The sequence below is a fragment of the Dermochelys coriacea genome, chromosome 1, assembly GCF_009764565.3.
Source record: "Dermochelys coriacea isolate rDerCor1 chromosome 1, rDerCor1.pri.v4, whole genome shotgun sequence".
NCBI lineage: Eukaryota > Metazoa > Chordata > Testudines > Dermochelyidae > Dermochelys > Dermochelys coriacea.
The window spans coordinates 337,573,704-337,598,754 of record NC_050068.2 but is presented as its reverse complement, the minus strand read 5'-3'; the positions used below and the strand labels follow the sequence as shown (position 1 = coordinate 337,598,754).

Below are 25,051 nucleotides of genomic sequence, written 5' to 3'. Positions count from 1 at the left end.
AATCCTGAGCAGGAGGTTGGACTCTCAGTTAAGGTGCCTATAGCGAGAATGTGCCTGAAATGGGGTGCCCAGGAAGGGTACACATAGGCTGGGGTGTAGGACCTGCAAAGGTGCTCATGGGAAATGACCTGGATTACTGGCCAGATGATGCCCAGAATGGCTTGGTCCTTACCAGGAGCCAGAACCACAGGGTACCACCCTGCCCAGATCCATAATTGCACACTACCAAGCTTGGGGCTAGCGAGCTTCTGACTGAAGGGAGTGTGATCCCTGGGACAGGGCTGCATTGGGCTAAGCCAGAGAGGGGGAAACCAAGGCACAGCCAAGAGGTTTGTGACTTCAGTCCCTGCCAGCAAGGAGGGACAGGTCATACTCCCTGCCCTAGCAGATGAATTTCTGATAGGACTGCAGGAGGATATTCCCCTATCCCCTGCCTTAGAGAAGCTGAGTGCCATGGCAGGCTGCAGTGCTGCAAACTTTCTTAAGGCTGACTGCAGGGTAAGATTCCTGTGGGAGAACGGATTCCTGTAAAGGGAATGGGTTCCTCCCCAGCACTGAGGCTTGGGTCATCAGGAGACAGTTTGTGGTTCCTTAGAGGTACTGCCAGAGGCTATTGTAGCTGGCCCATGATGTCCCTCTCTCAGGACAGAGGATCCAGTGCATCAGGCAAAAGTTGCTGCAGAACATACTGGCCTAGACCTTTGATGCAGTCAAGCAGTCCTACAAGTTCTATGATCCTCTATGGTCAGAGGGTAGGAGTAAGTGTAAAGCAGCCCTGAGACAACTGCCCATCATAGAGTGAACCCTTCCAGAAGGTGGTGATGGACATTGTGGGGCCCCTTATCAAGGCAACCCGGTCAGGGAAGAAATACGTTCTGGTGGTGGTAGACCTAGTGAGTGGCAAACTCAAGGCAGTGGCTCTGTCTTCTTGCAAGGCTGATGCACTGCTGACTATTGTCAGCAGAGTAGGGCTCCCCTTTGAGGTCCTTACAGACCAGGGGACTAATTTCATGTCAGCCCTTCTGTGATGCTTATGGGAGAAATGTGGGGTCTGGCACACCTGTGCATCTGCACATCACCCTCAGACAAATGGGCCGCTGGAAAGGTTTAATGGGACCCAGAAGATGATGTTGAGGACTTCTATGGGCCACCATCTGCAGGACAGGGACAAATGCTTAACCTACTGCTGTTCACGTATAGGAAAGTGCCCCATTAATCTTCTCCCCTTTTGAAATGCTGTATGGGAGAAGAGTGAGGGGACACCCTGGACTTGCAGAGGGTGGAGTAGGAGGGGAAAGCCTCTCTCTCTGGAAAAATCAGTGATGGAGTATGTGCTGTCCTTTTAAGAGAGGCTCCCTGAATTCCTGGGTTTTGCCATGGAGAGTGTAGCCAGGACCCAAGGAAAACATAAGATCTGGTATGACCACTCTGCCTACCTGTTCGTCTAGCACAAAGACCAGATGATGGTTCTCATCCATTTGTGATGGGCCTTCTAAGTTATCAAACTGTTCAATTAAGTGAACTATGTGGTGGAACTGTCTGCCCTGTCTCACAGCCACTAAGTTGATCACATCAATGTGATGAAACCATACTTTGCCAGGGAGAAAGTGGTGCTGGCAGTGGGAGAAGAATAAGGAATATCCCCTGGTAGATTTTATGCCTGAGATGGGAGCCAGCCCTCCTCTAGAATCAATTCCAGCAGGCCTGGGCTCACTAACCTAGCTGCCTAGCAGGTGGAGACAGGAGCCCAATCTCCCATCAGATGTTTCCCATTCAGAGTCAAGTGACCCGGCTCAGAATGGTCTCAAAGAGGGAAGAGATGAGACAGTGGGAATTTTCTGTAATTTTTATGAAGCCTATGTGTGCATCAGTTTCCCCTATATTTTGAATGGCTTCTCAGTAGAGGAAAAAAGACTGTTTGCTCTCAGAGCAGGCTGGGAGCTATAGGTATGAATGTTGCCTACCTGTCTGAATGGGTCATTAAAAAGGACTGGCGGAAGCCAACCCCATATCAATGGAAAATCCAAGAAGACAATTGAAAAGCCAATCACCAGGCATTGACACCTAGCAACTAATGATCCAGAGGGAGATAGATTTCCCTGCTTCTTAGCAGGAAAGCTGAGCAAAGATCTCAGCTCAAGAACAAAGGATTGGGAAAGTGTGTGTAGGAGGGGGCATGGAGGGGAGACAAGAGGTTGCTGCTGGAGTGAGGTAGGAGACTCTCACCTGGGAACTGACCAAGGAGGTCAGACTGAGACACAGAGCCTGAACGTGGGAGTTCACTACAGCTTGGTTAGGCTCTGGGCTAACCAGGATGATCTATGCCAGGGGTGGGCAAACTTTTTGGCCCAAGGGCACATCTGAGTATGGAAATGGCGGACCGTGAATGCTCACAAAATTGGGGGTTGGGGTACAGGAGGGGGTGAGAGCTCTGGCTGGAGGTGCAGGCTCTGGGGTGGGCCCAGAAATGAGGAGTTTGGGATGTGTGTGGGGGGGGGGGAGGGTCTCTGGGCTGGCGCAGGAGATTGGGGTGCAGGGGGATGAAGGCTCCAGCTAGGGGCACTGGGGATGAGGGATTTTGGGTGCAGGAGGGTGCTCAGGGCTGGGACCAAGGGATTCAGAGGGCAGGAGGGGGAACAGAGCTGGGGTAGGGGGTTGGGGCATGGGAGGAGGTCAGGGGTGCAGGGTCTCGGCCGCGTTTACCTCAAGCAGCTCCCAGAAGCAGTGGCATGTCCCCCCTCCGACTCCTACACTGAACTATGGCACCGACCAGGCGTCTCTGTGCACTGCTCCATCTTCAGGTGCCGCCTCTGCAGCTCCCATTGGCAGTGGTTCCCAGCCAATGGAAGCTGCGGGGGTGGGGCTTGGGGCAGGGGCAGTGTGTGGAGCCCCCTGGCTGCCCCTACGTGCAAGAGTCGGAGCAGGGACATGCTGCTTCTGGCAGTTGCATGGAGCCGTGGCACGGGTGGAGCTGGGCAAGCCCCCAACCCCACTCCCTGGTAGGAGCTTGAGGGCTGGATCCAAACGTCTGACAGGCCAGACGTGGCCCACCCAGGTCTGTGCTTTAACTTTCAGTTCTCTGTGCTAACCCCTAAGGGCTTCCTATGCTGTGTTCCAGCTGACTAATAAATGCTACTGTTTTAACAACACCATTTGAGCGTCACTACAAATACTTGGTACAAGTCTCTGCCAGCAGCCTCTGTCAGTTGGACTCACTGAACAAAGCTCACAGTGTGATTCAGGAGAGCTAAAACCCCACAGCTCTCAAGGAGACTGTGAGGTAGCATGGCCTACCCTGGAGGAAGAGTGAGAACCCTTGGGGGTCTGGCACACTGAAAGGATTCCTCCTAGAGCCTGTTACAAAGCTGGGGGCATAGTACCAATCCTGTGGATCTGTGACAACTAGTACTCTATTTCAGAAGGGATAAAAATCACTAAAGATTGTAAGGTTTCAGAGTAGCAGCTGTGTTAGTTTGTATCCGCAAAAAGAAAAGGAGTACTTGTGGCACCTTAGAGACTAAAATTTATTTGAGCATAAGCTTTCGTGAGCTACAGCTCACTTCATCGGATGCAAGGTACTCAGATAGTACAATCTAAAACTTTTATTCAGTGGCAAAATAAATGCACTTGATCAGTGTTCCCAATAATTCTTCCTACCTTCCTAACAAGAAATAGACTATAATGGTTTAGCAATCTAAACACTGGGTTTGAAATTACTAGACTCAGTGGAATGAATTGCAGGTGAAATCCTGGCAAATTTGTCTTGATCCTTAGAGGGCTCCATTTGTGGTGTACAAAATTTTAGGATAAGACCTTAAAAACTCGATCATTCGGAGGCTACTGAAGCCAATCTGGGAGATTTTAGGCTGCTAAAAGTCCGGTCAGCAGTGCAACAGGGCTAAGGCTGGCTCCCTACCTGCCCTGGCTCCATGCCGCTCCCAGAAGCAGCCGACATGTCCGGCAGCGGCTCCTAGGCAGAGATGTGGCCAGAGGGTCTCCGTGCCCTGCCCCAGGCATGGATACCATGGGCTGGGAACAGGGAATCACAGCCAATGGGAGCTGCAGGGGCGGTGCCTGCAGGCAGGGGCAGCGCACAGCCACCTGGCTGCCCATGAGCCTAGGAGCTCCTGCCAGACATGCTGCCGCTTCTGGGCACTGCCTGGCCAGAACCTACATCCCAAACCTCCTCCCATACCCCAACCTCTTGCCCCAGCCCCCTCCCACACCCAAACTCCCTCCCAGAGCCCTCACCCCCTCCTGCACCCCAATTCCCTGCCCCAGCCCTGAACCCCTCCCACACCCAAACTCCCTCCTGGAGCCCACACCTCAACCCCCTGCACTAGGCTCAGCCCGGAGCCCCCTCCCACACTCCAAACCCCTCGGCCCCACCCCTCAGCCTGTGCCCCCACCTCCTGCCGCAGTCCTGTGAAAGTAAGTGATGGAAGGGGAGCGCAAGCAATGGGGGGGAAGAGGCTGGAGTGAGTGGGGGCAGGGCCTTGGGGAAGGGGGTGGGGCAAGGGTGTTTGGGTTTGTACGATTAGACAGCTGGCAACCAGATCCCAGGGTAAGATAAGGAATTGCCCTGGGCACCTCTCCACCACTGCAGTGTGCTGGCTGTGCACCTAGCTGTGCACCTACTCTAGAGGTGGCTGTGTGATTCCTGAATGTATTTAGCTTTGCAACAGACAAAGAAAACAGAAATGATTTAGTTTAGATTTTTAATAGCAATGAAACTTACTGTATTGTAGGCACACAACTGTTAATATGCTCCTATTGTTTGTCAGGGTATCTAGCTAAATGGAAATAGATCCTCTTCTGAAGGGTATTCAAATATAATGCAATTGTTACTGGTCTGGTCTGGAAATTCTGGTGGGGAAATTCATGCCATTGACCAGAAGGGCTTTAACAATGTGGGTAACATACATACGTCCTGCAAAATCCAACAAAACCTTGGCTCTTTTTCCTGCAACAGCTTCAGCATTCCAGCTTTGGCTAAGCACAGTGAATAAACTAATGTAGATACGTTCTTTCACAAGCAATCTTTCTAAATCCTCTGTTTGAGACTGTCTCCTTTAGCAAACACAGAAGGTTTTCTGTATCCTGCAGGTAGAAGCAATAGATTGCCTACTTTTTATCCCTTTCCTTTCCTGTTCAATGGCAGCTGAACTTATTGATAAAGATCTTTATAGATATGTAGAGCAGTGTACAAAGACTTCTGCCCTGGTTTAGTCCTCTGTCATCCCCTGACACCCCTCCCCCCCCAAAAAATGAACAAGCAAGCTGGAGGTTAGTGCTCTGTTACTAGAATAAGAATTCTGAAATTAACCTGAGTCCCCAGAATAATACCAGGATCTTCCTGCTGGATAGATCAAGAATTGGAAGCCCCTTTTATATTTTTTTTTTTTTGGTGAACAATTGGTACCTATCCACTGACTGTCCAGGTCTAAGGCTTTATAATAGGGCAAAAATGCTTTTCTGGGTGTGGAAAGAGTCCAGTGGCAAACAAAGTGCAGGAAGACAGAGGCAGAAAGGAGTGGGAGAACCCAGGAAGGAGACAAAACAAATAAGGAGGGAAGGAGGAAAAAAGGACTGGACAGGAGACGAATTTGTGGTAATGAGAGAAGAGGAAACAATCAGTTGTGGAGGAAAGTGCCTTCCATAAACTAATAGTTTCAAATAATGTTAACTTTCTAGTGCCTTTTCAATGCACTATATTATATGCTGAATGTCTCAGATAAGCTAAAACCTTCATTCCTGGCACCTACCCCCAGCCCAAGCAGCAACACTGTCCCACAAAGATACTCTGAAAATGTATAAGGTTGGGGTAAGAGATAATTAACTGTTAGACCTAGTCCATCCTGCTGTCAGTGCAAGTTTGTTTTTTATTATACATTTATTAATACATTCAGCTAGTTTACATGTTCCAAGTGTTGAGACTTCTACCACTTCCTTAGACATTTATTTTACAGGCTAGTAGATCCTAAAAGTGACTACCTTTTTCTTTACAGTTTTTTTAATTCTAAAACAACTCTTCCCTGTCCCCAGACAGGCAACTTCCTACTTTGAGAAAAAAACAAAAAACCAAACATTTTTTGATGGTAAGAATGAGAGTTGTGGTATATAAATGTCCCCGTTGAACCGTGCAGTAGAAAGCAAACTTTTCAGCCACCATTTATTGCTGAAGTATGTGTGCATTGAATGCAGAAGGCTCTGTTATTTATTTAAAATAGTACCCATGGGATATGCATCTAATTTCTGAGAAGCCTGATGTTACAGAACTGCCAGCTTTCACTGTTTTGGATTAATTTGAAGGCTGGTTTAAAAGCAAGCCCTTCTTGCAAGAAAGGATATTGTAATGCATGTCACAATAAGATATTTAAAATTTCACTCAGAACTGACTGTTAAATGAATCCTGTGACAAATCCAGAAGGCACTGATCATAATATCCCTATTTTTAACCCCCTCCCAAGCTTGGTAACTGGGCAAAATCATTGGTGCAACCAAATATCAGGAGCCTTGGAGCAAATGTATCATATAGGGTTGCCAATTTTGGTTGGACATATTCCTAGAGGTTTCATCACATGACAATCTTTAATAAAGATCAATCTTTAATTCCTGGGGACAAGGAAAAGAGACAGATTTTTAAAGGTATATAGGTCCCTATCTGTATCTTTAGGTGCATAAATACTTTTAGAAATCTGGCTCAACGCTCATGCTTACTATTGTTTCAACAAGAAAATGAAGGTGTTATATAGTCTCCAAAAATGAAGGGACCTGGAACTATTTGTATTAACTGAAACAGCCAAGCCACAAGTCAATCATTCAAACCAGTGAATGAAGCAAACTCTCTGTGAAATCAAACAATCTTATGATTATTCCCACCCTCGGCTTTCTCAGGTGGTTAAGGTTATCCGTGCTGGTCCTCCACCTTGCTAGGGGGAGGAGCACATGAGTGAATAGCACCAAGGCACATCATGTCAACACTCACCAGGCTGCAAGGGGAAGTGCTGTGTTTGAATTCAATAGTACAGCAGCACTTCTTCCACCTGCTGATGTGGATTGTGGTCAAGATGGACTAGAACAGGGGTGGCCAACCTGAGCCTGAGAAGAAGCCAGAATTTACCAAAGTATATTGCCAAAGAGCCACAGTAATAATTCAGCAGCCCCCCATCAGCTCCCACATCCTGCTCTCAGCACCTCCCATCAACTGGCAGCCCCCGTGGATCGGTGCCTCCCCCTCCCGCCCCGCATCTCCCAATCAGCTTTTTTGTGGCATGCAGGAGGCTCTGGGGGGGAGGAAAAGGAGGGAGGGCAAGGCAGGCTCAGGGGAAAGCACGGGAAGCGGTGAAGTGGGGGCAGCATAGGTGCCAACTCCGTGGATGCTCCAGGGCTGGAGCACCCAAAGGGAAAAATTAGTGGGTGCTCTACACCCACTGGCAGCCAAGCTCCCCTCCTCCCCCACACCGGAGTGCGCCGCGTCCCCACTCCTCTGCCTACCTCCCAGCGCTTCCCACCGCCAAACAGCTGTTTGGCAGCACTTAGCACTTTCCAGGAGGGATGGGGGAGGAGCAGGGACGCGGTGCACTCGGAGGAGGAGGCAAAGAGGCGGGGCAGGGGCGGGGACTTGGGGAAAGGGGGGTGGAATGGGGGCAGGAAGGGGGTAGGGGCTTTGGGGAAGGGGCAGAGCGGGGCGAGGGCGGTGCAAGGGTGGGGTCGAGCACCCACCAGGAACAGCAAAAGTCAGCGCCTATGGGGGGGCGGGGATCAGCGGCTGGGGCAGAGCCAGGGGTTGAGCAGCGAGCACCCCCTGGCCCATTGGAAACTTGGCACCTGTAGCTCCAGCCCCGGAGCCGGTGCCAATACAAGGAGCCGCATATTAACTTCTGAAGAGCCGCATGTGGCTCGGGAGCCAGAGGTTGGCCAGCCCTGGACTAGAGCCGTGAATCAGGGAGCCGCAGACTATCAGGGCCGGAAGGGACCTCAGGAGACCATCTCGTCCAACCCCCTGCTCCGAGCAGCACCAACCCCAACCTGCTCACGGGGGAGGGAGGTGTTGGGGCTCAGGTGGGCCAATCCCGGAGAGACGCCCCCTTCTCCCCAAGCCTCCCGAGAGTGGGTCTGGAGCAGGGACACAACCCGCGGCCCCGGAGAGCGCTTGCAGGGAGGAGGCGCTGCGCCAGGCCCGCCGGAGGGAAGGCCGCGGGCCGGGGTTGGCCGCCGACGGGCTCGGGCAGCAGCAGGCCGTCGCTCGTCGGCGCACACGCCGGTTTCCAGGCAGGGGGGGCGGGGGCGGGGGTGGGTGGCAGCGTTGTTTCAATGCGATCAAGAGGGGCGGTCACGGGGGGGAGGGCGCGAGCTGTCCCCGGGGGGAGGGGGGCGCTCGTTGGTGAAGCGGGGCTGGACTCGAGACCGAAGGGCCCCCCACGGGAGGCAAATGATCCTACTCACGCAACGCGCGTTTCAGCGCTGGTCTCGGTTCGCTCGGGCGGGACTCCAGTCAGCGTTGGGCCGGTTCCCCCCCCCCCTTAGAGAGCCCCTCCCCGGAGCGGGGTGCTCACCGCTGAGGGCGGGGAGGGGGCGACGCCGGCCGGCTTGCAGCGCGCGCGGAGGGTGGGGGTAGGTCTCCCGCCGCGACGGGCGGCCTGGCCGAGGGAGGGTCGCGAGGCGCCGCCCCCCACCCCCGCGCCCTGGGGAGTCTCAGCCCGCGCGCGCCGCCGGTGCAGCCCTGGGGACCCGCGGAGGGGCGGGGCCATCCCGCTGTGGGCGGAGCCTGCAGCGGGCGCCCTCCCCGCCGGCCCAAGTTCCGCAGGGTTTGAATGCAGCCCCCTGCAAGATGGCGGGCAGGCGAGGAGGTGAGGGGCCGGCTAGGGACACTCGCTTCCTGGGTCAGCGGGGATGGGGGTGAGGCGCCTCAGGGTCTGTGCGGCCTCCGTCCCCGCACACCCCGAAACCTACGGCAGGGCCCCGGTGGCTGCGGAACCTGCGGGGGGACAGTGTGGGGTTCCCGGGGGGGGCGGGCGTGCGGTGCGGGGTGCCCTGGGGGGGCGGCAGCGCCGTGCAGTGCTGGGGGGACAGTGAGGGGTGCCTGGGGGTACACTGTGGGGTGGCCGAGGGGGCGGCAGCGGCATGCAGTGCCTGGAGGAGGGGTGGGGTGCCTGGGGGAGGGGCGGGGGACAGTGTGAGGTGCCGGGGGGCGGCATGCAGTGCCGGGGGGACTGTGGGGTGCCCGGGGGGGCGGCGGCCGTGCAGTGCCTGAGGGAGGGGTGGGGTTCAGCGTGGGGTGCCTGGGGGAGGGGCGGGGGACAGGTGCCGGGGGGGGCGGCAGCGGCACGCAGTGCCGGGGGGACTGTGGGGTGCCCGGGGGGAGGGGCGGCGTGCAGTGCCTGGGGGAGGGGTGGGGGTACAGTGTGGGGTGCCTGGGGGAGGGGTGCGGGGATAGTGTAGGGTGCCCGGGGGGCATCGGCCTACCTTGACGGGGGGAGGGGCGGGAGGAGAGGGAGGGACCCTGTCGGGTGCTAGGGGAAGCTGGGGTTGGCATTACTGCCCTATGCCTGCGGGAGGCTTTTGGCGGGAGAGGTTGCTGCATGAAGTTAGAAATAGCCAAGGCCTCCCCTAGCTTGGGGAACCTCCAGTGCCTCTCCCGCTCCCCTCCTCTTCAGTGGCTATGTGCTAATTGCAGTCCTGGTTGTGAGACAAGTGAACAATCCCTTGCAAACGCAGAGGAAGGAATTCAGCTGTTGTCAAATACACCCTGACTCTTACTAAAATACGGGGGGGGGGGGACTGTTGCTTTGGATCCAGACTTGTGACTTGCTATAAACTTTGGACGATCCCTCCTAACAGAGTTCTGAACTATTGCAATTATTGTTCCATAGTCGGCACCCTTACATCTTTACGATAGTTACATTGTCTGTAAACTGTAACCCTCCTAAATTTGGCCCAATCGTCAAGAAATCAGAGATCTTTCTGGAAGAGGGATTTGCCTCTGTCTCATCCCAATCGCCATGGTTGCATAGCAAGTACAAGAGTGTTGATTCCACTTGACTAACTGCAGATATTTTGCAGTCTTGTGTTTTTGTTTTTGTTTTGTTTTTTTTAAAGTGAAGGATTTCTACATAACTGCAGTCAAAAGCATGGGTACCTTAAGGTCAGGGTGGTGATTTATTTATTTATTTATTTCTGTTTTGTTTCAAAACCGTTAACTATACTGAGAATCTTTTCCTATGAAGAATTAGTATGTCCTAGGTCAATGCTACTCAAAGTGGTGGTCCGCAGACCAGTGCTGGTCTGCGAGCCATCGGCTGCTGGTCCGTGCGCACACTGGGGAAAAAAATTGCTGGTCCCCCACATCAGATAGCTTGAGAAGCACTGTCCTAGGTTGTTTTTTTTTAATCATTGCATGAATACACATAATATCATATGCAGAGCTGAGGTTCAGGCAGAGAACTATTACAGGCTTACTTTATACTTAAGTGGAGTAGCATTGGTTCTGTCTGCCTGTGTGCTACATTTGTAGTTCTACAAATATACTGTGGACAATTCTTACAAATTACAATCTGGGGGCTTGGGAGCAAACTAAAAATCAAAAGTGCTTAATTTTTTTCAGCTGAGCTGAGACATTAAATTAGTAAAGAATCCTATTTTCTTATTGTAGCTTGGTATGTGCCTTGTCTAGCTTCACTTGAGACCATCCAGGAATTATGTAGAAAGGAAAATCTCACATGTAAATCCCTTGGAATCACCAACAGGAATCTAAAGAGTTATGAGGTGGAATATTTATGTGACTACAAGGTAGAAGAGGTAAGATAAATGTCTAGTCTTACAGAACAATTTGAACAATATTTCAGTTTGAAATTTGGAAGTGAGAGGCAGTAGTTTTCCTTAAGGTTTAAAGTGTGAGGCTAGCAGAGGGCTCTTGTTATGCTGCTGCTGACATTGAACAAAATATTTCAGAATGTTGAAGCCTAAATAAAATGTTCTTTAGCTCTGACTCTGTAAGGAAGGAAGGTTCTGCTGAAATAACGGAGATGTTAATAACAGAGCACAAAATGTCTGACCCTTGTATATCAGTGCTAAAGCAAATCTTACTGTGCTTAAATAACAGCGCAGTATGTATTATTATGCTTCTCTTCTCCCTTGTTAGTACTGCAGTCTGTTCCTTGAACAGTTAAAGCCACGTGCTACAACTGGGTCCATTGCCAGACCCCAGTTAGGTGCCATGTGCGTGCAGAAGCCTACCAGTGTGTGTCTGGTTTAAGGATTTGGCCTTATTGCTCTATTCCCTTTGAATACAAACCTCCCTTTGAAATAATTACATTTTGCAATACATATTCTTCTTAGTAGTAAATATAGCATTAAGAATTGTTTTGAATATATTATTCCTCTAGGATGGTTTGTGTAACTATTATAAATAGTACTATTAGAGGTTTTTTTGGTAAGTTTAGATTTTTTTTTATTTTTTTATTTTTTTTTGTTCTGTGTAGGGTGTTACTTTATTCTCTTTCCTTATAAAAATTAGTATATCTGACCTTAGCTGTGGCTGTGCTAACAAACTAACCCATGCTGGTATAACTTTATTGTTTTGGGTCATTCTATCCAGCTGTATGGTTATCCGTGTCCTTACAAGTGGTGCACAAAGTACATACCCAATTACCTTGCATTTGAAATGCTTGATCCTTTACTGTTAGGACCAGATGGCTGTGAATTTAACTATGTGGTGTTATGCCTCAATCATAAGGAGGGAGTTACGGATGTTAGTTTGACTGCTCCTCAGTTTATGCATTTTTGCCACCTCCTTGTCACTCCTCTGTTTAATTTTATTTACTATGGATGTGATACCAAAGCAGTTGAATCATTGAACAACCACACTTTATTTTCAAGATATTTTTGATTAACTGTTGGAAATGCTATGGCTAAATCTGTATTTATTTCTCTATTTCAAGGGCACAGAGTACTTCCTTGTGAAATGGAAAGGATGGCCAGAATCCTCAAATACCTGGGTAGCTTTGAAAAATCTTAAATGCCCATTGCTCCTTCAGTACTTCCATAGCGACAAGAATGAATATTTATCTCGGCTAAAGCGAGGCAAAGCAGTAATATTGAAAAACCATATTAAAGCTTTGAACCCTGTAGTAGCACAGTACATAGTAAAGAAGGCTAAACAAAGAATAGCTCTGCAGAGATGGAAGGAAGAACTCAACCGGAAAAAGAACCATAAAGGAATGATTCTTGTAGAAAACACTGTGGATCTTGAGGGCCCTCCTTTAGACTTTTACTACATTAATGAATATAAACCTGCTCCAGGAATAAATGTAATGAATGGAATCACAACCGGCTGTGAATGCTCTGATTGCCCTGCTGAGAAGTGTTGTCCAGAAGAGGCTGGATTTTTCTTGGCTTACAATAAACAAAAGCAGTTAAAAATCCAACCAGGCTTGCCTATCTATGAATGCAACTCATATTGTAGATGTGGTCCTGAATGCCCTAACAGGATAGTGCAGAAAGGCACGCCATATTCTCTTTGCATCTTCAGAACTAACAATGGACGTGGCTGGGGAGTAAAAACCCTCCAGAAAATTAAAACAAAGAGATTTGTGATGGAGTATGTTGGAGAGGTATGTATTTATCTCAGAGATAAATTATTTGGAATAAAAGATTTAAGTGTTAGGAGAACACTTTTTTTAAAAATAAAAATTCTTTCCTTTTTCAACACTTTTGGATTGTGTTACATAACAGATAAATATGCATTTGCTGTTTAATGAACTACATTGAAGACATCTCATTTGAAAGTCAAATTACCTTTATATTGTATGACCCAGGGTGTTTTCTGCACCAAAGCAATGCAAAGGGGCTGAAGTGCAAAAAAGATCCTTGGCATTGTTTTGTTATATCATAACTTTTAGAACCAGGTCTTGTCTCTCTTCTTTCACAATTTTTTTTTTTTAATTAATCAGACCCTTCTTTACCTCTTGTCAATCAAATTCCTTGTTAGTATCCTGATCGTCTTCCCATCTTGACTACTCTGGCCTTCTCTTCTAAGGTTCTCTTAATAATACTTATCTCATCCCAGACCAAATTACTGCAAAAATTATTTTTATCACTTGACATGCTGATCACGTCAGCCCTTGTATTTCACCATGTCTAAACTTGGAAAATAGGTTGTGCTTTAAAATGTATTGGTCAAAACCAGTTAACTCATTGTTAAAATGACTTGCCCTGTCTACACTAGGTGCAAAGTCCTGTTTAAAATAGTTAGTTAAAATGTGTTAGTGTATTTTCCTAGTCTAGACATGGCCCTTGAGTCACACAGTGCGACCGTGAACCAGTGAAATATCAGGTTAAACTTGTCCTTCCTTTCAGGGCTCTACATGATCCAGTTTCTACTTGCATCTCTCCCCAACAATCTGTGGTCCACCACTGATGGCAGCATCAGTATTGTATTTGTCCCCTTGCACAGCTATTTCTTCTTCTGTGTGCTGCTTCTGTGCTTACCCTCCCCAAGCTATCCAATTCACATTCAGGTCCTTCCTAAAAACTCTGTTAGAATGTACAGGAGATCAGTTTCTCAAAATAGAATTAATCCTGTGTGATGTTATGAGGAAACTTTTTTGGGGGGATGGGAGGAGAGAGAGGCAGGACTTCAAGTGAAGGTGGTGATTAGTTGTTTGTGTGTCCTTCCCTTGTGGCCGCCTCCTACCCCCTTCCCCAGCTGTATGTGATTATACTTTGTTATTCACAGGGATAACTGAGTGGTAAGCTCCTAAATCTTCAAGAGATTGTTATAATGTTCACTATTTTTCTTTACTGGTAGAGTTAGCACAACAAAATCTTTTTCTGGTAATAATAAAAGTGAAGTATATATTTAAAGTAGAAGACTGGGGATAAAATTGCATAGTCTGCAGCCTGAAGCAGGAGCCCTCTTTCAGACAGCTTCTGCATATCTCCATTCTGCTAATGTGTGCTGGCCATCCCTGACTAATTTTCAGCTATACCTGTAAATGTGCAGTTTTGCTTGTATAATTGTGTCTACACTAGGGGCTTCTGCCAGCACCGCTGTCAGGGATCACAACTCTTCACACCTTTGACCAACATAGTTGTGCTGGCAAAAGTCTGTAGTGTAGATATAGCTATAAGCCCAGTACTTCAAAGCAATCCATTTGCAAAAAAGTCACATTGAAATCAGTGGGACTTTATATGGACATTAGGGTCTGCATAGGTAAATTTTATATTACAGAATTAGCACGATACGTAGTAACTCAGCAGGGAGTGGGGAGAAGTTTTGAGAGTAGCTAAAGTTACAAGTGTAACCTGATATATTGATTCTCTCATACACTGAGGGAACTGGGGGGAACATGACTGGTTCCACCTTCCCTGAACCTTTTCGTGGTTCTGCTTGAAGTGAACTATTTTGTACAGGTCTGGTGGAAAAGTAATATGGAGGTTTAAGTAGTAAATATAAACTCTTTAGGAGAAATGACAAGGTTCTCTAGATAGGGTAGATTGTAATTGTCTAATGACCACATCCTCCTTTAGGGAGTCAGTGATTTTAAGTTATCTAAAATGTAGTTATAAAGATTACTTATAGAGGAGTTCAGAAAAGTTGGGGGCAAAGATAAATTATTTTATAGCAGGTCTTTTTATATTCAAGTTTTTATTCTACATTGTATAGAAAGCAATGGGAACATCACTTTATCTGTAAATACATATCCAGCGAAACTGTCCAATATTATATTGCCTGAGGAGAAAATACCATCACTATCTATAAATACTAATTTCTTCCCCCCACTAGTAATGCATCCGATGAAGTGAGCTGTAGCTCACGAAAGCTTATGCTCTAATAAATTTGTTAGTCTCTAAGGTGCCACAAGTACTCCTTTTCTTTTTCACAACTTCTTGTTAACTATTTGAAATGGGCCATCCTGATTATCACTACAAAGGGTTTTTTTTTTTTCTCCTGCTGATAATAGCCCACCTTAATTAATTGGTGTCCTTACAGTTGGTATGGCAACACCCATTTTTTCATGGAGGGGGGGGTGTGTGTGGTTAAAAAAAAAAAAAAAAGTTCCTACTGTATTTTCCACTGCATGCATCCGATGAAGTGGGTTTTAGTTTACGAAAGCTTATACTCAAATAAATTTTAGTCTCTAAGGTGCCCCAAGTACTCCTCGGTTTTCTTTTGTAGAAACAATCAGTAATTAGTCATTTTAAATAGCTATGTTCAAGTGTTCCTTATTCCTTACAGATACACAGCAACTTTCTTACTTCCTTTTAAAGACAAGTCTCCCTACTTCTGTTCAAGAAAATGTAAAAGTTTTTTCTAACTTTTGTGGTTTTGTTTCAGTTCAGTAACAGTTAATAATATGATGCAGGTTTCTTTTTTTTTTTTTTTTTTTTTAGGTGATCACAAGTGAAGAAGCAGAGAGACGAGGTCAACTGTATGACAACCAAGGAAATACATACTTGTTTGACCTGGACTATGACTCGGATGAATATACAGTGGATGCAGCTCAATATGGAAATGTGTCCCATTTTGTGAATCACAGTGTAAGGGGTTTTTTTGTATTCAAGAACTGTCCAGGTTGCACCAAGAATGCCTTCTCCTTTTGTAAATATCTTGATATCAAACACACAACTTTCATGGAATGACTTGTTCATACCAACCTCTCCCCCCCCCCCCCCCCCCCCCCCCGGAAGAAAATGACTTGAGTGGATTAATGCTGTTACAGCAGCACACTCACGTGAACTTGAAATCTTTGAGGAAAAATTGAAGTCACTTTGTCTCATGTTTTTAAAAGTCTAAATTAAAATTTTTATGAAACAATGAATGTGAGGGATCCTAAAATGGACAGAAGTATCATCCGACGAAGTGAGCTGTAGCTCACGAAAGCTTATGCTCAAATAAATGTGTTAGTCTCTAAGGTGCCACAAGTACTCCTTTTCTTTTTGCGAATACAGACTAACACGGCTGCTACTCTGTCCATTTTGACAGGTTTCAGAGTGCATGAGAGTGAAAGGGGCCTCAAATATTCCCACAAACCCCACAATCCTAATTTTTATTAATGCTTTTTTCTTGGATGCTTCAAGAAAGGCATCTTTCTAGACATACAACATAACCTAATGATCAGTTAAATAGGATGGAAGAAATACTGATACATACTTTATTTGGAGCGAAATTAAATATGAAAGAATATAAAGTAGCTTAGATTTAAGACAGTGTTTGAAACAACAATTATTCTTTAGTTTTCACAAACATTGGGAGTGCAAGGTTGTTTTTTATTAACAGGATCACTCCACAAGACATCATGTTAAATAGCAATTTTATTTTACCTTTTGAAGTAAAACTAAAAAGAGTTTTCACTGTTTCACTTATTCTTTCAGGCTCAGAATTACCTAAGAGGAAGATATCAGCAGTTTCTGAATTAGGGATTTTCATTAAAATGTAAAATAACATGATCAGTGGTCCTGATCCTGAAATCTGATCTATGTGGATGGACCTCTGAGCTCAAGCAGAGACCCACTGACCTCATTGGAACTCAGCCTAGGGATAAGGGATTGCCTAAGTAGATCAGATAGCAGAATTGGGATCATGATCTGTATTTCCAGCATATTCAATACTTGTTTCCAGAAACCCAAAACAAATTTTTCTCTTCAGATAATTGAATACCAACAGTATAGGAAATAACTGCATAATTAAACCCCTGGCTGTTGATTAATATTATATGAACTATTTTCCTCTGTGAAATACAGGAAGAAGAGGAAAGTGTCTGAATGTATTTTTGTTGTAAGTAATGGAGAGAAGGAATTTTCCTGCCTCTTCCATAGTATATCTCTCCCCTGCAGTTTTCCTCCTTTCCTCAGCACCATTTGTAAACTTGCTGGGGAACTTGAAATTGAAATCCCACCTTTTCATCCTTTAGTAATTCTTGTTTGTTTAAGTCTGAACGTGCTTTAGATTGCCTTTTATGAAATTGTTTTGATTCACCCACTCCACTCTAGTTAGTTGCAATCACTTTCAAGCTTTAACTTTTTTTTTTACTAGGTTGTTAGTTTTACTGTGCTATACCTGAAGAAGAGCTCTGTGTCGCTCAAAAGCTAGTCTCTTTTCACAAACAGAAGTTGGTTCAATAAAAGATACTATCTCACTCGCCTTCTCTGTGTACTATACCCACACAGCCATAGTGTCAATACTGTTGCTTAACAGGATCCTGCTTTCATTTAATAGTGATGTTTCAACAGATGTAATTCTGTTGACTTACAATGGCAAAAATCACAAGTAACTCCACTGAACCTGAGAGGAGACTCAGCCTCTAAATTGTTATAGTGTCACTTTCTTCTCACTAGTAGCGCACAATACATTTTAATTGCCATTCCCTACACTGTGTCTAACAGTTCTATTTTGATAGCAAATGTACACCTGAATTACAAAACTATAACTTTGCTTTGCAGTGTGATCCAAATCTTCAGGTCTTCAATGTTTTCATTGATAACCTTGATCTACGTCTTCCTCGGATAGCGCTGTTTTCTACGAGAACCATCAAGGCTGGAGAAGAGCTCACCTTTGATTATCAGATGAAAGGTATGTACAGTATAAATCTTTGTGTGCAGGATAGATGGTACTAGCTGGTTTTGTTGCAGCCTGATCAATTTTTCTGCATGAGTTTGCTGAAATCAAAGTGTTTAACTTCCTCTTTTTGGAGACACCACTCTCTTCTGTTTGTTTCTTTTTCCCCACTTTGTTTTGCCAACACCTCCTTCCAGCTCCCACTTAATCCAGTCAATAATCTGTGCAGGGCAGGTTTAAAGAATGATGCACAGCACCCCATGCACATAAAAGTATATTAAATGAAAATTAGAGCCCTGCATGGGACTATTTTTAATCCAAACAAAAAAAGGTTGGTTTATATATTGAGAGCTGGGTGGCTGGAGAGTGTTGGCTGCTGGCTGGGAGCCCAGCTCCGAAGGAAGAGCTGCCTCCAGCAGCAGCGCAGAAATAAGAGTGGAAATACTGTACCCAGCCACCCTTAATTCTGTGCTGCTGCCTTCAGAGCTGGGCCCTCGACCAGCAGCCACCGCTCTCCTACCGCCCAGCTCTGAAGGCAGCAGCGCAGAAGTAAGGGTGGCTGGGTACAGTATTTCCACTCTCATTTCTGCGCTGCTGCTGGTGGGACGCTGCTTCAGAACTGGGCACCTGGCCAGCAGCTGCTACTCTCTGGCCACCCAGCTCTGAAGGCAGTGCAGAAGGATGGCAATACTGCGACCCCTCTCATACAGTAAACTTGCAACTCCCCCTCCCCCACTACTTCCTTCTGGTTACGACCCCCAGTTTGAAAAACGCTGGTCTTCCCCGTGAAATCTGGTCTATTTTGGGTACTTTTACTCTATACTATACAGATTTCACGAGGGGAGACCAGGTTTCACTGTCCGTGATGTTTTTTTCACGGCCATGAATTTGGTAGGGCCCGAGTTAGGCATTTGGTATGCTTAGACCATTGCCTATTGCCCTGACCAATACTCTCTCATTACTTCCTTTTGCTTCCTTATCTGTCGTCTTTTTGTACTTTAGATTTCAAGCTCTTTGAGCAGGGACCACCACCTTAGTCTGTGTTTATACAGCATCTAGCATAGATTCATAGATACTAAGGTCAGAAGGGACCATTCTGATCATCTAGTCCGACCTCCTGCACAGCGCAGGCCACAGAATCTCACCCATCCACTCCTATGAAAAACCTCACCCACGTCTGAGCTATTGAAGTCCTTAAATCATGGTTCAAAGACTTCAAGGAGCAGAGAAGCCTCCCTCAAGTCAACCATGCCCCATGCTACAGAGGAAGGCGAAAAACCTCCAGAGCCTCTTCCAATCTGCCCTGGAGGAAAATTCCTTCCCGACCCCAAATATGGCGATCAGCTAAACCCTGAGCATATGGGCAAGATTCACTAGCCAGGTACTACAGAAAATTCTTTCCTGGGTAACTCAGATCCCATCCATCTAATATCCCATCTCAGGGGATTAGACCTATTTACCCTGAATATTTAAAGATCAATTACTTACCAAAATCCCATTATCCCATCATACCATCTCCTCCATAAACTTATCGAGTAGAATCTTAAAGCCAGATAGGTCTTTTGCCCCCACTGCTTCCCTTGGAAGGCTATTCCAAAACTTCACTCCTCTGATGGTTAGAAACCTTCGTCTAATTTCAAGTCTAAACTTCCTGGTGGCCAATTTATACCCATTTGTTCTTGTGTCCACATTGGTGCTGAGCTGAAATAATTCCTCTCCCTCTCCTGTATTTATCCCTCTGATATATTTATAGAGAGCAATCATATCTCCCCTCAACCTTCTTTTAGTTAGGCTAAACAAGCCAAGCTCCTTAAGTCTCCTTTCATAAGACAAGTTTTCCATTCCTCGGATCATCCTAGTAGCCCTTCTCTGTACCTGCTCCAGTTTGAATTCATCCTTTTTAAACATGGGAGACCAGAACTGCACACAGTATTCTAGGTGAGGTCTCACCAGTGCCTTGTATAATAGTACTAACACCTCCTTATCCCTATTGGAAATACCTCTCCTGATGCATCCCAAAACTGCATTAGCTTTTTTCACAGCCATAATCACATTGGCAGCTCATAGTCATCCTATGATCAACCAATACTCCAAGGTCCTTCTCCTCTTCCGTTACTTCTAATTGATGCGTCCCCAACTTATAACTAAAATTCTTGTTGTTAATCCCTAAATGCATAACCTTACACTTCTCAGTATTGAATTTCATCCTATTACTATTACTCCAGTTTACAAGGTCATCCAGATCCTCCTGTATAATATCCTGATCCTTCTCCGAATTGGCAATACATCCCAGCTTTGTATCATCTGCAAACTTTATTAGCACACTCCCACTTTTTGTGCCAAGGTCAGTAATAAAAAGATTAAATAAGATGGGTCCCAAAACCGATCCCTGAGGAACTCCACTGGTAACCTCCCTCCAACCTGACAGTTTGCCTTTCAGTAGGACCCGTTGCAGTCTTCCCTTTAACCAATTCCTTATCCACCTCTTGATGTTCATATTGATCCCCATCTTCTCCAATTTAACTAATAATCCCCCATGTGGCACGGTATCAAATGCCTTACTGAAATCTAGGTAAATTAGATCCACTGCCTTTCCTTTATCTAAAAAAATCTGTTACTTTTTCAAAAAAGGAGATTAGGTTGGTTTGGCACGATTTACCTTTTGTAAAACCAAGTTGTATTTTGTCCCATTTACCATTGACTTCAATGTCCTTAACTAATTTCTCCTTCAAAAATTTTTCCAGTACCTTGCATACTACAGATGTCTGTCTAACTGGCCTGTAGTTACCCGGATCACTTTTTTTTTTTCCTTTCTTAAAAATAGGAACTATATTAGCAATTCTCCATTCATTCGGTACTACTCCTGAGTTTACAGATTCATTAAAAATTCTTGCTAATGGGCTTGCAATTTCAGATGCCAATTCCTTTAATATTCTTGGATGAAGATTATCTGGCCCCCCGATTTAGTCCCATTAAGCTGTTTCAGTTTCGCTTCTACCTCAGATATGGTAATATCTACCTCCCATATCCTCATTCCCATTTGTCATGCTGCTATTATCCCCAAGATTCTCTTTAGCCTTATTAAAGACTGAGGCCAAGTATTTGTTTAGATATTGGGCCATGCCTAGATTATCTTTAACCTCCACTCCATCCTCAGTGTTCAGCGGCCCCACTTCTTCTTTCTTAGTTTTCTTCTTATTTATATGGCTATAGAACCTTTTACTATTGGTTTTAATTCCCTTTGCAAGGTCCAACTCTACTCGACTTTTAGCCTGTCTCACTTTATCCCTACATGTTCTGACCTCAATTAGGTAGCTTTCCTTGCTGATCCCTCCCATCTTCCACTCCCTGTATGCTTTCTGCTTCTTCATAATCACCTCTCTAAGATGCTTGCTCATCCAGCTTGGTCTACAACTCCTTCCTATGAATTTTTTCCCCTTTCTTGGGATACAGGCTTCCGATAGCTTCTGCAGCTTTGATTTAAAGTAATCCCAGGCCTCCTCTACCTTTAGATCCATAAGTTCTTCAGTCCAATCCACTTCCCTAACTAATTTCCTTAATTTTTGAAAGTCAGCCCTTTTGAAATCAAAAACCCTAGTTGCAGATTTATTTTTGTTAATCCTTCCATTTAGTTTGAACTGAATTAGCTCATGATCACTTGAGCCAAGATTGTCCCCTACAACCATTTCTTCTGATGTCCTCGCTGCTCACCAAAATTAAATCTAAAATGGCATCCCCTCTAGTCGGTTCAGCAACTACTTGATGAAGGAATTGATCAGCTATCGCATCTAGGAAAATCTGAGCCCTATTATTATTACTAGCACTGGTCCTCCAGTCTATATCTGGGAAGTTAGTCTCCCATGATCACGCAGTTTCCATTAGTATTTACTTTATTAAAGACATTAAAAAGGGCTCTATCCATATCCAGATGAGATCCCGGAGGTATATAGCACAACCCAAGCACTATCGTAGGAGAGGCTTTACTAGTTTTCTTCCCCAATATAATTTTTGCCCAGACGGACTGTGTCTTATCCATTGCATCGCTTCTTATTTCTTTAGATTCTGCCTCATCATTGATATACAGCATCATCCATGATAAGCTCAGAGCCAACCCACAATAATCTGTACAATAAGATTCCAGGATTGTTACTTCGAAGGCTAAAATGTCTGTGGAGTCAGTGTGAAGCAATGAAAACAGATACAAGCATGGTTGAGAACTCTTTTTATTTAGAACATCACCAGGTTCAATCACCATTAGGATTCATGGTCTGTTACTGTTCAACCTTTAAATTCTCAGCCATTTAGACTTCATGAATTTTACCTATTCAACAGCATAAGTTTTCAGCTACTAGTAAATAATAATTTTAGGTAACAATTCTTCAAAGATTTATACTAATGCTTAACTTTGCACACACAAGTAGTCCCATTCAGTTTAGTGGGACTTATTCACATGTGTGAAGCTAAATACATGCACAGGTCTTTTGAATTGGGGTCTTAAATCGTAAGCTTTTGGGGACAGAGACTACCTTTTTCTTTCTTGCACAATAGCAATGCCTAATAAATAATATCCTTTTCCAACCACCATCAATTCTGTTTGTATATTCTTATGTGTTTAGGTTCTCTAGATGTGACTTCAGACTCTGATGCTGTCAGCCCAGTGAGAAAGAGGATCAGAACTGTGTGCAAGTGTGGAGCTGTGTGTTGCAGAGGGTATCTCAACTGAATTCTCAATAGCCAAAGTTGCAAATAAATTATTTCATTTTGTCTTTTTAAATGTATTTTAAGAAGACTGCTGTTCTAGTTCACTTATACTTACGAATTGGAGTATTTTTACATATGAGTGAATCAATATAATGAAAACAAAGCATTAAATTTGTATTTGAAAATGTCATTAGCCAAAGAAAGAGATGTGATATTACAACTGCTCTTAAGTATGAAAACTGGCTATGTGGATTAAAAACTAGATCTCCTTGGAATTATTTGCACACTGTGATTTAAGAGCTGATGGAGGTGCATGTTAATGTGAATTCGAAGTTGAATATTCAAGTGTGTGTTTGACTCCAATCCTGTGAAAAGCTGATTTCAATATGAGGGTGTTCCAGATCTTCTGCTTTATGAAATGGGAATCTAATACCGTTGATGTACTAGAAATCAGTTGACTTATCATTTTTTCTTAAAAGGTTTCATGAAGTAGCAGGAAAATTTGAGGCCCTGATCCTTTATTGGGATCTACCACCATTAAATTCTGCATAGGTATGGAAGTTCATAGAGTACACTTAAGAAATAGTTTGTTTGGCTTTTGTTTTTTTGAAGTGTCCATGGAACTTCACACAAGCACACTGATCAGTGTTAGCAGATGCTGGACACAAGATTGGGTAGTCATCACTGAAACAAATTATTGGTGAAAGTTTGGAAAGCGATAGACAGGAATTGAGTAAATAATATTTAACCGATATTTTTCATGAACCTAGTGCATTGATACCCAGTTATAGACATAGACATAAAAGTATCCCAGCAATGTAATTGTACCAACAGCTGTCTTTTATATTATGTTACAAACTTTTACACATTATGAATTTTTTCTACCTAGTGGTAGACTTTAAACATATTGTGCCCATCTTTTTTCCTGTTGTAATAACATAACTTCAGTGAAGTTACAGAAAGGGTGAATTTGCCCATTTACTGTAGACAGTAGTAAGATGTTCTTTGAATCTTGAATGTAAAAGGCTGAACAATTTATTGTTCAGCTTCTTGAATATTTGTTCTGTTAATCTTCAAAAATATCAGATGTTTGTTTGAAAATGTGGTGATGAATGCTAAATTGTTCTTGACTTCAGAAAAGCACCCAACAGCAATTAAGTTAGTTGTAGACCATGGGTGAAACCACAAAGTAATTGTACTCTAGGGACAGAAGTTCAAGTCTTATTTTTCTCATTGATTGATTGTAAACATTGCATATTTCTTGGAAGTGATGTACAGAATCTCTAAGGGATCAGGCATAACTGTTTCTCATCAAATAGACATTCGATGTATATCATGAAGACAGCTACTTACTTTTATAAGGTACAGTGCTGTTGGCTCAGGTCACGTGTTCAGCCTATGATTATGTAGTTGGTTTGTTAAATATGCCTTAAATTTCATGTTTGTTGTTGGCACTGCAACAAGAGTTTTTGAAGGACACTATGATCATTTTTTAATTTAAAAGCACAAATGTACTTGAACTGCAGAACTGGCTCTCTGTAAGATAGTGAAATTTTGTACACCAAGGCTTATCCAATTTGTGATTGGGCATACATACACATTTGGGGCTATTAGCAATGCACAAAGCTATGTATCTGCTTGTAAACTGAAGAGTTTATAATTTTAAAGTAGATGATTTATATTGTTTAATGAATGGCATACTAATTGCTTAGGTTTTAAACACATCTAACATTGCTATGCTACCTGGAATCCATACTTGAATGAAACTGCTGCAGCTAGTTATTTTTAAAGGTATTGTTATTGGATAGAATTAGTCATGTGTCTCCTACATAAGTATTTTATAAATCTTAAGGGAATCTTAAATGCCCTTTTTTAAAAAAAAAAAAAACTTGTTTGAGCCAAATTCATTCCTCTTCCATTTACATACTGCCCCAATAAATGGGGTTGCGTGTGCCCATGTAATCCTTCATTTCATTTCCTTGCCCCTATCCACGCTACTCCCCAGGCTCTCTTGCTACAAGACACGTGAAAGGCCTCAGACAGCTTGGTTGGCTGCTCTGCTCCTTCCTCTTTAGCCCTGCTCCTGCGTATCCTTAACCAAACTACAGGGACAGGCAATTACAAATATCTATATTTTAAGTAGGTCTGACAGCTATCAAAATCTGAATTTAGGTCCTGTCTTTTTACAAGTCAGTGTATATAGCACCAGGTGCTCTTCTCTAGGGGCTGTGTGTTACCTCTCCTGCAGGCCAAATACAGGATCCTGAATTCAAATCTCGGTGAGTAACAGGAAATTATTAGATATAAAGTCTACTGCTGTATCCTGTTACTTATTTAGGACCTCAAAGATTGTTTTGTGTTTAGCCATTTAAAGTGCATTTCAATTTGCCTTCTGTTAATGGGACATTCAGTTTTTTTTTAAATATGACATTGAAAAAGCTGTTTTCAGTTTCTTAGCAAGCCCAGACCAACCTTGCTTTGGCCTTTTCTGCTTTTTTGTAGGCATTACCGTGGTTACCACTGCAGCTGTGTGAATGGTACTGGTAACCTATTTAACTGTCTTGGGGCTGGTTTTGAGGTAGCAAAACTAAAAGCTGCAGTATCTCCAAGCAAAAGCACCTGTGTATTTAAGTTCTCAGTTATACCACCTCTTTTTGGTTATTTCCCTTGGGGGTCAGGGCTGTGTATTTGTTTATAACCTCAGGAACATTACTCTTTCATAAAATATGTGACATCTCTGTAATAGCAGTTAGTTTTTTGGTAAAATAAATTCAATTTAGTTTTTTCTTT

At 44.5% G+C, this 25,051-nt stretch overlaps 1 protein-coding gene and 1 long non-coding RNA gene across 8 annotated transcripts in view; one reads left to right on the top strand and one right to left on the bottom strand.

Annotated features, from left to right (window-relative positions):
• LOC119850769 overlaps positions 1 to 8,742 on the bottom strand; it is a 14,815-nt gene extending 6,073 nt beyond the window's left edge. The window contains exons 1-2 of one of the 3 annotated variants that reach the window (XR_006275899.1): positions 8,449 to 8,742; positions 6,989 to 7,101 (exon numbers count right to left, since the gene is read on the bottom strand). This is a non-coding gene — a long non-coding RNA (uncharacterized LOC119850769). The remainder of the gene's footprint in view (positions 1 to 6,988; positions 7,102 to 8,448) is intronic. The other 2 variants (XR_005291008.2, XR_005291009.2) reach the window with 2 other exon arrangements.
• SUV39H2 (SUV39H2 histone lysine methyltransferase) lies at positions 8,721 to 25,051 on the top strand. 5 transcript variants are annotated; one of them, XM_038389196.2, is made up of 6 exons: positions 8,721 to 8,852; positions 10,655 to 10,800; positions 11,943 to 12,614; positions 15,397 to 15,543; positions 17,446 to 17,575; positions 22,177 to 25,051. In XM_038389196.2, the coding sequence occupies exons 1-6, from the start codon at positions 8,834 to 8,836 to the stop codon at positions 22,281 to 22,283; spliced, it is 1,221 nt and encodes a 406-aa protein (XP_038245124.1). In that variant the 5' UTR covers positions 8,721 to 8,833; the 3' UTR covers positions 22,284 to 25,051. The 5 variants fall into 5 exon arrangements, with proteins under 5 accessions (XP_038245124.1, XP_038245135.1, XP_038245115.1 ...); XM_038389187.2 differs by having other exon boundaries at positions 8,802 to 8,901; XM_043498185.1 differs by having other exon boundaries at positions 8,815 to 8,852; positions 10,676 to 10,800.

Bases quoted from the DNA above. Each gene is read 5' to 3' on its own strand.
- SUV39H2 (XM_038389187.2), top strand. From the start codon at position 8,817: ATGCAGCCCCCTGCAAGATGGCGGGCAGGCGAGGAGGTGAGGGGCCGG. The intron at 8,902-10,654 runs GTGAGGCGCCTC...TTCTTATTGTAG, and splicing joins CTGGGTCAGCGGGGATGGGG to CTTGGTATGTGCCTTGTCTA. The intron at 15,544-17,445 runs GTAAGGGGTTTT...TTTGCTTTGCAG, and splicing joins CCCATTTTGTGAATCACAGT to TGTGATCCAAATCTTCAGGT.